This window comes from Tenrec ecaudatus, chromosome 4 (assembly GCF_050624435.1).
Source record: "Tenrec ecaudatus isolate mTenEca1 chromosome 4, mTenEca1.hap1, whole genome shotgun sequence".
NCBI classification, from domain to species: Eukaryota; Metazoa; Chordata; class Mammalia; order Afrosoricida; family Tenrecidae; genus Tenrec; species Tenrec ecaudatus.
Genome location: NC_134533.1, coordinates 15,321,520 through 15,337,321, shown reverse-complemented (window position 1 = coordinate 15,337,321; position 15,802 = coordinate 15,321,520). Strand labels below are relative to the sequence as shown.

General features: G+C 40.0%; 1 protein-coding gene across 1 annotated transcript; it reads right to left on the bottom strand.

Annotated features, from left to right (window-relative positions):
* Positions 1-14,533: 14,533 nt before the first annotated feature.
* On the bottom strand, positions 14,534-15,481 carry LOC142445644 (olfactory receptor 5AN6-like). Its single transcript, XM_075547592.1, has one exon. The coding sequence runs from the start codon at positions 15,473-15,475 to the stop codon at positions 14,534-14,536; it is 942 nt and encodes a 313-aa protein (XP_075403707.1). The 5' UTR covers positions 15,476-15,481.
* Positions 15,482-15,802: the final 321 nt, after the last annotated feature.

Here is a 15,802-nt window from a genome sequence, read left to right as displayed (position 1 = left end):
AGATAAAAACTCTTGTGGAATCTTCTACAGATTTTCAGGTAGCGTTAGCTGAATTTTATGGAAAATTAGTTTGTCATTACCTTCCTGGAAAGTTCTGGGAGTTCCTAAAGTGAGCTCCGAGCATCTTAGCCTCACCGTAAGCCACTGGAGGGCGCCACCACTTGCTGTGCAGATGGCTCCAGTAAGAGCGTAGCGGCCTACTGGGGTCCTTCTTTCAGCCCTTTCAGACTTGTTATACTTCTGCTCAGAGCACAGAAATGTCTGCTCTCATTCTGCTGGTCAAAGATATAAAGCAGCCTATCAATATAATTAGTGATTCAGTGTATACAATACAAGCGTGTTCTTCCATTGAAACAGCAAAGCTGAAGTCAGATCTCCCCTCTGACATTGGTAAGTTATACATCATCCTACAAACTCAAATAAGGTGCTGTCTACGTCCGTTCTTCTCTGGCACACAAAGGGTACACACACAGTTGCCAGGGCCAATTCCTATGGGAAATGCCAAAGCAGATGAGTTAAGTCAAAAGGTATTTGTTATTCTTATACTGCCCAAGGCTGAGCATCAAGGTCTATCTATGTGGCAGCACTGCTAGCCTAAGACAAAGGTGTCATCTAATGTGGGGCCAAGCCAGACAAATCACCACTTAGTGAGGGGCCTGATGGAGTTAATCCATGTGGAGACCAGTCAACTGAACTCTGGCAAATGGCTGTCACTCGCATACTCTCATTTGGATGCCTAAGAGCTGTGCATGTTACTATAGATGCATTCTCAGGATTTTGATGGGTGTTAACCATGACTGCTGAATCCACAAAGCATGTCACCAGCCATTTACTGTATTGTTTCACTGTGATGGGCCCCCAACATCTAAAAATGGACAATGGCTCCACTTACACCAGCAAATGGCTTCCCAGTGTTGTCAAAATTGGAATATTCATCATGTAACAAGTATCCCTTACAACCCCCAAGGCCAGGCCCATGTTGAACGGGCACAGGGAAATCTAAAATTTCAATTATTGAAACACTAGTGGGTTGGGGAGTGGGTATCAGGGGCTCCAGTGGGAAGAGAATGCTTTGAAAATGATGATGGCGGCATATGTGCAAATGTGCTTGACACATTGTAGGAATGTATGGATTGTGATAGGAGATGTCAGAGCCCCCAATAAAAGTATTAAAAAAACACCACACACACAAGTGGGAGATGAAAAGCCATTCTGTACATGATACATTTCATTTAGTTTTATTAACTCAATTCTTTTATCTCTCTCAAAAGCTAGGCATTAGGGAAGATAAACATGCTTTTTACCCTACAGAGAAAGCTGATCTTAAGAAGACCTGGTGGAAAGATCACAATGACATCTGGCATCTGGGTTTGCTAACTGCCTTTGGGAGGGGCTGTTTGCTTTGTGTCTTTTCAGGCAAAGGAGTGAGCAAATGGATTCTCCCTTGGTGGCAAGTTGGTTCCAGGCCAAGGAAGGAAGGAGCAGCTTACAGAATGACATGGAGAATGGAGGACTGCCCAAAGACCTCGCTTCTCATTGTTGACGTTATCCAAAACATCAAGAAGACCTGGAAGACTCATGAGAATGAGAATGGCTGCTGGCCTGATTCTCATAACCACTTCTGCCATCGCTGATGTTACCAGAGAGACACTCTAAAACTCCATCTTTACTGAAAAATTTTAAGCGAAAGTGATTGAACTACTACAGCAGACTGTTCATTTACTAGAAGATCAGATTATGAACTTTCAATATCATTTGATGCCAAAACGTATTAGAATGTTGCAGATTTTATGTAACTCCTTATCTATATAAAGTAACCTTACAGGATTGGGCTTTAATTATAAACCATTGGCAGAGATTTAAGGGAAACATTTCACCTGCTAAAAAACGGTATTTTCTATACTTTCAAGGATAGAGTTAAAGCATACCCTAGCCCTGAGGTAATTAAACAATTGGTAGATGGTATAGAGGGCCTGGATCCCACATGCTTGGGTTCAAAGTATTTCACATAGCTTAAGTTCTTGGATGACTGTGTTCATGATCATAGTTTTGATGCTTGAAGTCTCATGCTGCTTCTATAGGAAGATAAGACATGAAAAGAAACTATGTAGCGTCTATAACTCTATTAAAATTTAAACACAATACAGAAGGAGGATATGTGGGAAACTAACACTAAGGAAAATATGACAAGGACTATATTCCCTAACTTGTAACAGGGGGAGTCTGGAAAGATGGTATTTCACAGTAGGAGAGCCTTCACTTTGGTAAATTGAAGATAAAAATCCAAGTACATTACCCTGCTTTAAATATTGTCCCACAGATTCTCCTCTACCAGCTGTGCTATCTTAAAGTGAGCACATAGTTGATTTTATCTCCCTACAGAAGCAAACATCCTCTTGCTACCTCTTCCCACTATGTCACCCAGCCCCCCTCATACTTTCCCTCAATAGTGGATGGCCTGGGGTGCGGGGGAGCTGGATTCACAAGTTTTCCATAGTTCAAATTTTTGGTTTAACTGCATTATTATTGTCATTAATTTTGCCTTGGCAGCCTTCAATGTACAGAAAGTGACTACATTGCTTCTGTATCTCTTTTGAATTTAATACATTAAAAAAGGGGAATTTGTGGGAAACAGAAAAGTTATGCCCCAGGTTGTCCCCCCATAATATATGCCAAATATATGCCAAACCTAAGGTGCTGCTTCTAACGCATGGTCAATGACTGTACACTTTTGGAGGTCGACTGCTTAACCACGACAGCACCAGGGTTCCTTATAGCTTATTCTATATCACTTCTGCATATTGTGAGTAGTCATGACCATTATTAATATTTTTGTATACATCTTTCAATGGACACAAGCACCCATTTAGGTTGGATATATCTGCTCTTCTTAGATCTTTTTTCAGAGTATATTTGTGGGTGAACCTTGTTCATCAGTTTGTAGATTTGTGTAGAGACTAAATCAGCTTGTACTACTTTGAGGATACAGAACTGTGACTCATTAAATAAAATTATCTGGTCTGTGCAGTAAAATTATAGTTTTTAGGTGTGAAACATAGATATGAAGAATCTTGGATCTACAATTAATTTAAATTTTTCTTTATTGTCAAAATTTTATTGAAAAGGAATACTTACAGAAAACCCTTATTTCTTTTCCTTACACCTCATCCCTTCTCACTCTCTCAAACCCAAAACAAAACCCATTGCCAAGTCAATGTTGACCCACAGTGACTCTATAGGACCAGGTAGAACTGCCCTTGTGAATTTCTGAAACTGTAACTCTTTTTTAAAATCATTTTATTGGGGGCTCATACAATTCTTATCACAATCCATACATATATCCATTGTGTCAAGCACATTTGTTGACATCATCATTTTCAAAGCACTTGCTTTCTACTTGAGCCCTTAATATCAGCTCCTCATTTCACCCCCTTCCCTCATGAACCCTTCAAAATTCATAAATTTTCATTATTATGTCATATCTCACACTGTCCAATGTCTCCCTTCACCCACTTTTCTGTTGTTCATCCTCCAGGGATGAATATATGTAGGTCCTTGTAATTGGTTCCCCCTTTCTACCCCACCCTCCCTCCATCCTCCCAGTATCACCACTCTCACCACTGGTCCTGAAGGGGTCATCTGTCCTGGATTCCCTTTGTTTCCAGCTGCTATCTGTACCAGGGTACATCCTCTGGTCTAGCCAGATTTGTAAGGTAGAATTGGGATCATGATAGTGGGGGGAGGAAGCATTTAAGAACTAGAGAAGTTATATGTTTCTTATTGCTACCCTGCACCCTGACTGGCTTATCTCCTCCCCAACCCTTCAGTAAGGGGGTGTCCAGATGCCTACAAATGGGCTTTGGGTCTCCACTCTGCACTCACCCTCATTTACAATGATATGATTTTTTTGTTCTTTGATGCCTGAAACCTGATCCCTTTGACACCTCGTGGTCACACAGGCTGTAGTGCTTCTTCCATGTGGACTTTGTTGCTTCTGAGCTAGATGGCTGCTTGTTTATCTTCAAGCCTTTAAGACCCCAGATGCTATATCTTTTGATAGCCAGGCTCCATTATCTTTCTTCAGCACATTTGCTTATGCACCCATTTGTCTTCAGTGATCATATTGGGAAGGTGGACACACACTGATATGATTTTTTGTTCTTTGATGTCTGATGCCTGGTCCCTTCTACACCTTGCAGTCACACAGGCTGGTGTGCTTCTTCCATGTGGGCTTTGTTGCTTCTGAGCTAGATGGCTGCTTGTTTACCTGCAAGCCTTTAAAACCCAAACCCTATATCTTATTATAGCCGGGCACTGTGAGCTTTCTTCACTACATTTGCTTATGCACACATTTTTCTTCAGCAATCATGTTGGGAAGGTGTTCATCATGGAATGCCAATTTAATAGAACAAAGTGTTCTTGCATTGAGTAAGTACTTGAGTGGAGGTCCAATGTCCATCTGCTGCCTTATAAATATATGTACATTTATTTATATGTACATAGATCTATTTCCCCACCATCCTGTTTACATATGTACATCCTGTTTACATATGTAAAAATATGCTTTGGCTTCTAGTTCTTTCCCCTATTTCCTTTTACTTTCCTCTTATCCCACTATCATGATCAGCCCTCATTTGGAATTCAGTAATTTCTCTTGATTACATTGCCCTTGCCAAATCCCTACCAGGCCTCTCACACCCTCCTTGCCACTAATTTTGGATCAGTTGTTGCTCCCCTGTCCCTGGGTTGGTCAACACCACCTCCTTACCACCGCCCCCCCCTTCCATGTCCCACTGTGAGCATCAGTCCCCTTGTTTTCTCCTCCATACTGTTCATCCAGCCTATCGTATCTAGATAGACCTGAAGAGATAATAAAATGCACCAGAAAACAAGGAATAGCAAGACAAGGCATCAAAAGAGAACACAATGATGACAACAACAACAAACCAATGACCAATAAAATAATTAATTAAAAAGAAAAATTTTTAAAGAAAGGAATACCTGTAAATAGACCAAGGTCTGATTTTTGACCTCTAGGCGTGTCCTCCAGTCAAGTCTGATGGGGTGCCATGCTCTGGCCCCAGAGTCTGTCCTTTGTACTCCCTTGGGAGCTCTCCTGACCCCCCCACCCCTTGCTCTGCCACATGCCTTTAGTGTTTTGCCTTGGTGTCAGAGGGTTAGTCCGGGCCAATCCCGATACTGAGTCTCCAGTGTTGTCCCCCTTAGGGCCATGAGTCGGAGAGGGACATCTGTCTCATAGTGCGATCAGCCATCTGGTCCACTCTGTGCATTGGTTGTTCGGAGTGGTGATGTTGTCCTCCAGGTCTGGTGGGCCAGGATGTGCTCCACTCTCTCTTCCTCCCGCTTCATTTACTCCCATGTGCTCTGATCAGACATGCCCCTCTCTGCTAGCTGCAGCTTCAGTGCTGTCCTCTAAAGTAAATTCTTCTTGGGGGAGGGGCAGTTGCCCACGTAGCTGGTATGGGGACCTAGTCCATACACTGCATTTGCACCCCGGAACACTGGATTTAAGTCTGGTCCTGCTTTCCCTGTGGAAACACAAAAAATAGCCTCCTCTTTGGTGGGTCAGTGTCCTATTCCCCAGCCACACATCTCTTTTTCCCTTTCATCCCCCCACCCCCCCAGCCCACCTTTTTAGTTGGCCACCATATATACACCTGGATTTGGTCTGGCCCCTGCCATACTACCAGGACCTCCCCCCGGAGTGTTTGTATACAGTAGTTTTCTTCCCTGTGCCCCTTTTGCATTTTTCTTTTCTTTTTATAAACTTACCTCAGTAGACTCCTGCTGTACTGGTCCTTTTGTGCTTGGCTTGCTTCACTTAGCATAACTTCCTCCAGTTCTTCCCATGTGGCGATATGCTTCATGCGTTCGTCACTGCTTTTTAGCAACGCATAGTACTCCATTATATGTATGCACCACAGTTTTTTAATCCAATTGTCCGTTGATGGGAATTTGGGTTTGTTCCAACTCCATGCCAGTGTGAACTGTGCCGCAATAAACATTGGAGCACAGAGACCGCAACTCATGGTGAGAGCAGAAAGCCTCTCTTGTCTTCCTCCTAGTAGCTGGTGGTTTTGAACTAGTGACTTTGGTAATTGTTAGCCCAACATTATTTTAATAAATTTATAGTTCTCTTTCTTCAGTGTGTGTATGTTTGTGTATCACACACACATCTGCTCACAAGGATAAATGCAATTTTACCACATATCACCATGTCCCCTTTACAAAGATTGTTCCCTTTTACGTTCTCACCAGAAACAGGTGAGAGTTCCTGCTTCCTCCCAGACTACCCAACTGAATATGTCAGACTTTGGGATTTGAACATCTACAGAAATGATATCATGTAGAGTTATTCTTTAAAAATTATTCTGAAATAATTACAGAAGGAAAAGTTTCCCAGCTTCACAAATAATAACCCTAGTCCACTATCAAAATCATGAAATTGCTTTAGGAAAAATAGAATTAGCTAGAATATAGGCTTTGGTCAGATTTAACCAATTTGTGCATCCTTTCTATTTTGGGGGCAGAGGTCTAAGATATTTTATTGCATGCACCAATTTGCATAACTACCCTCTACCAGCTCCAGAACTGATCCACTACCATGAAGGAGCGCCTTTGTGCCCTCTGGTATTTTTACACCTTTGCTGATTTTATCTATCCATCATCTATCTATCATCTATCTATCTATCTATCTATCTATCTATCTATCTATCTATCTATCTATCTATCTTCACAAGAAATAATCTTCAGTGTTATTAAGGTTCCTTAACACTCCTTTACACCTTTCAAACAGGGAAGGACTAAGTGTACAGACTGGTGACAATGAAAGTCTAATAATCCAGTTGCATTCTAAAACCACACTGAAGAGAAGGGCACACAGTGGCAATAGAGTTGCCTGGCTGCATAAAACAAGTCTTTTAATCACGATAAAATAAAATATAGGCCACATCAAAATGATAACATTTATCTTACAAAAAACAACCACACAATTATTCAGATTAGAACCATGAAACAGTGAAATTTGTTTCCACCCATTTTGTGATGAAAACCAGAGATTTAGGCCTGTAGTTGTCTGTAGTATTTTGGTTTCTTTAAAAAAAAATCATTTTATTAGGGGCTCATACAACTCTTACCACAACCCATACACACACCAATTGTGTAAAGCATATTTGCACATTCATTGCCCTCATCATTCTCAAAACATTTGCTCTCCACCTAAGCCCCTGGCATCAGCTCCTCATTTCCCCCCCTCCTGTGCCCTCTTGTTAATAACCCTACCTACCTTCCTTTAACCCTGGAACCCACTAATCTCCCCCTCAACTCTTCAGTTTATTTCAAGAACACTATGTAATGTAAGCATAGCATCAGTAACCTTTTGAATTGCCTTTACACCCCCACTCAGCCCTTACGATTTATCAAAGTTATTGAAAATCAATAATAGCTTCTTTTTATGGTTCAGTCGTAATACATTGTATGGAGGTGTCACAGTTAATTCACCCACTGGATTAAAAAACTGTGAGATGAGGTCTTCTGTTTGTGGAAGGAAGGACAGTTCCTTTTGAAAATGATCACTTCCAGGGGAACAGAAATAGGTTAGTGCTTTTCTTGCTTAAAAACATCTCTCTCTCTCTCTCTCTCTCTCTCTCTCTCTCTCTCTCTCTCTCTCTCTCTCTCTCTCTCTCTCTCTCTCTCTCTCTCTCTCTCACACACACACACACACACGCCCCCTGCCAGGATCGTTGACTTTCAAAGCTTGCTTTGTCCTCCCCTCTCTCTGAGGAGTGCCCACTTCAGAAATCATGCTTCCCAAGAACATCTCTGCTAGTCAGTGCACGTTCAGCCCTCTTTCATATTCTTTTTCAAAATAGCGATACTGAGGTATACGTAACAACATAAAATTCACCCATATGAAGTGTGCAATTTCATATTTCTTGGTGCATTTTTGAAAGTTTGCAATCATCTCCATAATCTAATTTTAGAATAGTGCCATCACCAGAAAATAATTCCATGCTCATTAGCCGTCACTTTCTATTCTTCTCTCCTCACAATCTCGAGGCAATCACTGGTCTATTTTCTGTCTATAGATTTGCCTATTCTGAGCATTTCATTAAATTAGAATCACATAATATGTGCATATTTATTCTGACTTTAAAAATTCAGGAGCGTGTTTGCAGAGTATATCTGTTCTTTGGGATGTGTCAGCATTCCATTCCTTTTGTATATCTGTACTTTATCACAGTAGGCGGATGTGCAACGCCTCTTCCTTTGTATTGAACAGTTTTCAGTGCCCTGAGTCATCAATTTATTGACCTGTTCTCAGCATTTCCTCCTTTGGGGGAGGGTGCATCTCTTTCTGGAAGAGATTTAAATTGTGTTTCAATATAATTAGTTTCAACTGCCCTTTCCTATTTGCTAATAATTCCAATATAGTTGAAGACTTTACAGATCTGTTAACGTGTATTTGTTTTCTGATAGTTTTTAGTTATAGGCTTGAATCTGTTTGTGGTTTATTTTTTTCTATGAATAACTAGTTGTTCACACATAACCTTTGATAATTTTTGCTCACCTATCCTGAGGGTGTAGCCTTCTGGACTCCTTCCAGATCACCCTCTAGGATCTATCCTTAGCTTTACCCTCTGATCCCATCTCTCTCACACTCACACCCACCCACCCACACCCACCAGGGTCTCCAGGATTTAGCAGGACTCTTCATAGTAAAAGCCATTTGAGCGCGTACTTCCCTGGGTTCCTGGTTTCTCTTCATGTTGCTCCTTAGCTTATTCCTTATTTTCACTAAATTAAGTGAAAATGCATGTTAAAATATTTTTCTAGCATTTCTGTTGAAATGTTTTATCTATCTATCATCTATCTATCTATCTATCTATCTATCTATCTATCTATCTATCTATCTATCTATCTATCTATCTTTCTATCATCTACACACAGACTCATATAGGTTGGCCAGTGAGTCAGCTCTGATTCATAGCAAAACTGTATACAGCAAAATAAAACGCTACCCGAGTTTTCACCATCGTCACCATCACTGCTACATTGAGCCCAATTTTGCAGCTGCTATGACATTTCATATCATTGAGGACATTCCTCTCTTTTATTGACCCTGTACTTGACCAACCTTGGTGCTCTTTCCCAGGGATTACCTGATAATATGTCTAAAGTACGTGAGATGAAGTATCTTCATCCCTATCTGACCGGACTTCTTCCAAGAGAGGTGTGTTTATTCTTCTGGTAGGTCATGGTATAATCAATGTTGTTCGCCAACCCCATAATTCAAATAAATCAATTGTTCTTTATTTATTGCCCAGTTTCACATTTCTCTCTCTCACACACACAGATATGATGAATGAAAATACAATGGATTCGGGTCTTCAAAATGACATCTTTGTTTATTAACACTTTTAAGGAGCCCTTTACAGGAGATTTGTCCAGTGCAATATATTATTTGATTTCTTGATTGCGGCTTCTAATGGCTTTGATTGTGGATCTAAGTAAAATGATGGTCAGAATAGTATGCTAGAGTTTCCTCTTTTACATTGCCTTACTAATTATTGATGTTTAGTTTTAAAAATAAAACCAAGAGAACAAATTCTAGAGCAAACCCTCTGTGGCATATTTCTTTGGCAAAGAAGTTACGTCAAAGTCTTAAATTTTGCTTCTCTCCAAATTCCCACTTCAGTCAACTGGCATCTTGCTAAATACTATATGGGTTTGAGGTACAGGACAAAGTGGTCATTATGCTGTTGGTGAAGTTGTGGGTAATAAAGATGACTCACTTGAGGCTTCTTCCCATATTTTTAGGGCTGCAGCCTGAGATCCTGAGAAAGAATGTGTAAGGGTCAAACATTGGAGAAATCAAGTTTGTCACTTCACAAAAATTAATTTACCAACACCTTGGTAGGGTCATTGTTGCTTTTAGAAAGAAGAGCCGATTGCCAGGACAGAGTTATCATGTGGCACTGAGCCAGTCCTGAAATTAGATGGATAGACACTTGAAATCCTTCCAGTGAATCCAGGAGGTTAAATAACATCAATGCATTTTCCTTGCAAGGGAACTTCAGGTCGCCATGGTCAGTATTCTACTAGACTTTTAATTATCAGTAACAATGAGAAAATGCTTTCTTTTTCTCATATCACCTTTGATTTTTCTTGTTCCTCAGACAGTAAATCAAGTCATTCAACATGGGGACCACCACTGTGTAAAACCTGGTACCATCTGTCATACCCTAGTGAATATTAATGAGTGTGTATATACTTTTATAGTTACATTTGAAATGTTCCAGAAATTTCAATGGATAATATGAAGCCTAAGTCTGAAACATTCTTTTGGTTTTGTTTACCCAAACTTATATCCACTTGTCTCAACACAACTGACTAAACGTTTAAAGTCTCTGTTGACCATGTAAATATCATTGTTTATTGCCTCTCCTTTTCTATTTTTCAAATATATCAGTCAATGCACCATACATCCATTCCTGTATTATACTTAAATAATTATGTATAATCATATTTTAAATAAGCAACAGAACATTTTGATAGCTAGTAAGAAGTTCTTTATTCTCCCTTTCTGAGATCTTTAGGATAGGTTTCATATTTGTACCTCTAGAAACATTTCTATAAGGAACTCACCAAGACTTTTATTGCATTTGTTGTTTATGTTAATTTTAGATAGAAATAACAGATAAAAACCCTTGGGTTGGTTATATGAAGCTACAGAAAGAGTGGTGCTAAACATTTTATACATAATCTTAAAATAATAATATAGGGAAGGTGGGGTAGAAAGGGGGAACCAGTTACAAAGATCTACATATAACAGCCTACCTTAGGGGACAGCCAACAGAAAAGTGGGTGAAGGGAGACGTCGGACAGTATAAGACATGACAAAGTAATAATCATTTATAAACTTTTAAGGGTTCATGAGGGAAGAAGGGGCGGGGAGGGAGGGGACAATGAGGAGCTGATACCAAGGGCTCAAGTAGAAAGAAAATGTTTTGAGAATAATGAGGGCAACAGATGTATGTATGCGTGGATTGTGATAAGAGTTGTAAGAGCCCCCAGTAAATTATTTTAAAAATATTAATATAAAATATTATTAACAAAACAATCAAACTTCACCCAAATAGCTGGCTCTGATTATGTGGATTCTAGGTTTCGCTCTCTCTCCTTACAGTTCTATATCTGTATTTTAACTTCCTCATCTGTAAAATGAGGTAACTACAGCTGTTCTTATATGTTTACAAAAGCAGTAATAATAGAAAAGCACATGGAATGAAGAGTAATATAGTCTTCTAAAACATCATCATTATTATTAATTGGAATTTAATACATATATCATCCAATAGTTCAATCACATCTAGCAGAATTGCACAAATGCTACCCCAATTGGTTTCCAAACATTCTTTTTCTACATGGACTCCTTGACATTGTCTCCCCCTCACTCCCACCACCACTGTACCCCTCCCTGTGAAACCCTTATTCTCCTTGCTGTCTCCAATGGTTCATCAATCCTGGGGTTCACATATCAAAAAATGGAGAAACATGTAACACACCTTCAAGAGTGTGACCCTCCTCCCAATGACATAACACCTGTGAGATACACCCTAATATAAGCAAAGAAAACAATACAAATCAAACATACAGAAAATTTCAACACCCAAAGAAGAGTATTTTCTAACTACTTGGAAAGAGAAAATTTTAGAGTCAGTATCATCTGTCAATGTCCCTGTAAAGATCACAGGATCCAGACTAGGTTCTTACACGAAGCTTTGAATTATATGTTAGATTGGCTTAAGACTGCTTTCATTAGAGAAAGATGCAAATGCCTGTATTTGTAACGCATTTTCATTTTCATTAAGAAATTGGGCAAAGAGACTAAACACACACACACACAGCCCCTTTTTGATTTAGTTTGGGTGACAGTTTACAGAGTGAATTTGTTTTCCATTCAGCGATTCATACACATTTTGCCTTGTGACACTGGTTGCAGCCCCCTCAATGTAACAGCACCCTTCCCACTTCCGTCTTGATTCCCAGTTTCAATTCGTCCTTCTTTTCTGCCCTTCTGTCTTCCAAGTTTTGTTTTGGGGCAAATGCTGTCCTTTCATTTTTTTGCCTGCTTGATTTTGTCCAAGACCTATATTGCCCCCTGGTGTTAGTAGTCACAAACTAGGCTTGTCTATTGCTGGGCTGAAAGTTGATCCCCAGGAGTGGGTTTAGTTCCAGGGTGTCTAAGGGCCACAGTATCAAAAGTTTCACCAGTCCTCAAGAACATTTTAAAATTGGCATATAATTCATATATCTTACAATTCAATAGTACAACTACAGTAAGAAGAGTTGTGCAGTCATCAAATCAGTTTTAGAACATTTTATTCTTTTTTATAGTTATTGTTATTGGCTCCCCACTTCCCCCCAACCTTCCTGCCATATCTCTAGGGAATTATTAATCAAATAGTGTCTATATAGTTTTACCTATCCTGAATTTCATATAAAGAAAAACATATAAAGCCAAATCATGGAACAAACAAACGACAAAATAAATCACAGGCAAAGCTCAGTCAAAGAGACACCAGAAAATATTAAGAGCTGGAACAAATTTAAAATGGGGAGAAAGGGAGATCCAATGATAATGTGTAACCTAACCGCATCTGTCATAATCAACTTTACAAAGCTCTCTGTCTGAGAGCAAGGCCATTCATGTCCTTCCACCATGATCAGAGGGAATTCAGCAGAGGCTTCATGCACGTGGAGACGCTGAATGCAGATTTTGGGCTTCCCCGTCATACAGAGCCTTCTGAAAACTGGGTGTTCAGAATTTAAACTCTGAGACTCTTCTCTGGATTTGGATTTTCTTATTTATAATCCATGGATCGCACAGGCTGCTGCTGGACTTAATTGATGCCTCACTTAGATGGCTAATTATTTGAAGACAAGCCTTTAAAACCCGAGACACTATTCTTTCTGATAGCAGGGCACCATCTGATTTCTTTAGCACTTTCTTATAGGACCATATCACACCTGTAACTACAGGTGTAAAAATGTTTTTTGTTCTACATTTTTAACTCCACCTTTGTCCAGAACTCTATTGTAATCTTTATTATAACCACGGAGCCAGGCACCATCTAGTTCTTCTGTTCTTCGGGGAACAGAGGCTGTAGTTTGTGTGGTCTGTCACTTGAATGTCCCCAGAGAAGATAAAAAGCCTGGGCTAGCATTACACTCTCTCTCTCCCTCCACGTGGACCATCGAGCAGGGCAGAGCTGAGCATGCTACCATGGATCGTGTCTCACTCCATTTATTTCAATACTTCACTTCTATCTCTCATGCTCTCTATGACTTTACTATGATCTTTACTTATTATCGCTGTACAATTTGCACCTACCGGACCCGTAATGATGTGTTAGGGGCTGGCTTCCCCTTAACAGTACAATAGCTGCATCTTAGATGGCACTCACATTTAGCAACACAATAAATCTCAATCAGGAGTTTCACAAAGCAACTGCCAAGGTCACATGTATTTTTGTGTTGTTTACTCTGGTTAAAAGAATTCAGAATCAATCATTTCTATGTGTAAAATGTAAAACAAAATGGTGGCCGGGGGCACCCTGTGGAGCAGGTAAGCTCTGCCATGGAAAGTTACTGCAAGTCCGAACAGACTCAGTGGCACAGAACAACAATAATGAAGACTGGATTTACTAAACAAACAAACAAAAAGGTAACAGAGAGCATTGTTTGAGATGCCCAAATGAATGACCAGAGGACCATTTTCTGATATACCTTTCTTGTGTCTCATTATGGAGGTAACATGGAAGAACAAGGAAGGCGATATCACAAAAACAGGCCAGAAATGATCTAGAGATATGACTGAACACCTGTTGGACTTAAAGGTTAATTATGGCAGACATGTTAAGCATTCTTCTTAAAACAAATTCTTTCTGTATAAAGTTAACAAATCTTTTATCCGGTGTGTTTTCTTTTGCTTTAGCCAAAGTAACAAATGAAGAAATTAGTTTACTCAGCAGTGAAAAAAAATAGGTTCAATATGAGAATTGACCTGATTATCTAGTGGTGTGTGTGTGTGTGTGTGTGTGTGTGTGTGTGTGTGCGTTAAGGATAAATATCCAGATGGGATCCTGCGAAGACTCTTGCTGGTGTCCTGGAACCTTCATCAGTACCAGTACTCCTGATCCTTAAAGGAGGGCTATACAATATAGTATAGAATATTGTCAGCAAAATGTTGCATACCCCAAATTATACAGTTATCAAAGTATTTGTGGATAACTTTCCCTTTAATTTAGTAGACTGCAACTGATACAGTGTGGAGTTACTGAACTTTCAGATATTTTTCATGCATCTAACTGGCCTCATGCCAGTCGTGGATTTATTTGAGAAGAATGCACCAAATGGTATCTAGCCCAGAATTAGAGAGTTGGGGATCAATGTTTTAGTCGCTGTTTTAACTGCAGTCTTTGAGCAGCTGCAATAAGTTCCTAAATGATCAGTTCTCGGAGAGAATTCTCTTCTTCCATCTTTTTAAGGCATCTTTGATTTCTTTGTTCCTGAGGCTGTAAATCAGTGGATTTAACATGGGGATAATAATAGTATATAAGACTGATGCCAACTTGTTTTGGCTCAAGGAATCACCCGAGTTCGGATACATGTAAACAAAGATCCCTGAGCCAAAGAAGAGGGTCACTGCTGTTATATGAGAAGCACAGGTGTTGAAAGCCTTGAACCTGCCCTCAGCTGATGCGATCTTCAGAATGGTGGCAACGATATAACCATAGGATATCATGATAACCAGGACAGAGGTCAGTCCATAGATCACTGTCAGCACAGAGGTCATGACTTGAAAGAAGAAAGTGTCAGTGCAGGATAGGAGCAGCAATTGGGGCAGGTCACAGAAGAAATGGTTGATGACATTCGGCCCACAGAAATGGAGTTGAAGTAAGGCACATAACTGGATAAATGAGCCAAAGAATCCGGTTACGCAAGCTCCTGCTACCATTTGCATGCAGAGGGTGGGGGACATGATGGCGGTGTAGAGCAGAGGACTGCAAATGGCAGCATATCGATCATAGGCCATAGCTGCCAGGAGACAGCACTCAGTCAGACCCAGGCTAGAGAAGAAGAAGTACTGCACGGTGCACCCTACAAAGGAGATGGATTTGTGCTTCTGGAAGAAGTCTGAGAGCATCCTGGGGGATATAGTGGAAACATAGCAGATGTCTAGAAAGGACAAGTTACTGAGGAAAAAGTACATGGGTGTGTGTAGATGGGAGTCCATTCTGATGAGGGTAATAAGGACCACGTTCCAGGACACTGTGATGAGGTAGATTCCTAGGAATATCGAAAAGAAGACAATGGTGAGCTTAGGAAATTCATAGAACCCCAGGATGATGAACCTGCTTATTTTTGTAGTGTTTCTTCCCCAAGCCATTGCATTGGTGACTCTTTGATCTGGAGGGAGAGAAGAAAATAAATATATGTTGTTGTCAGGTACGGTAGAATTGGTTGTTGCTGTAATTTCTATCGAAATAGATAATGTCTACCCACAAGAAACACAGAACATAAAGAAATATTGGAGCATGTACAGTAAGTAATCCTAGCTAACTTTGCCACCATATAGTGACGATAGGTTTGTCAATGTCTCCTCTATAAAAAGGTTAACTACACCATTCATTGTTAATCTGTCAGCCTTTTACAAAGGAATTATATGGGAAAAAATCATAGAAATATTTGTAAAACCTCTTTTATAAAAATACTA

Excerpts from the sequence above, each read along its gene's own strand:
- LOC142445644 (XM_075547592.1), bottom strand. The coding sequence starts at position 15,475 with ATGGCTTGGGGAAGAAACACTACAAAAATAAGCAGGTTCATCATCCTG.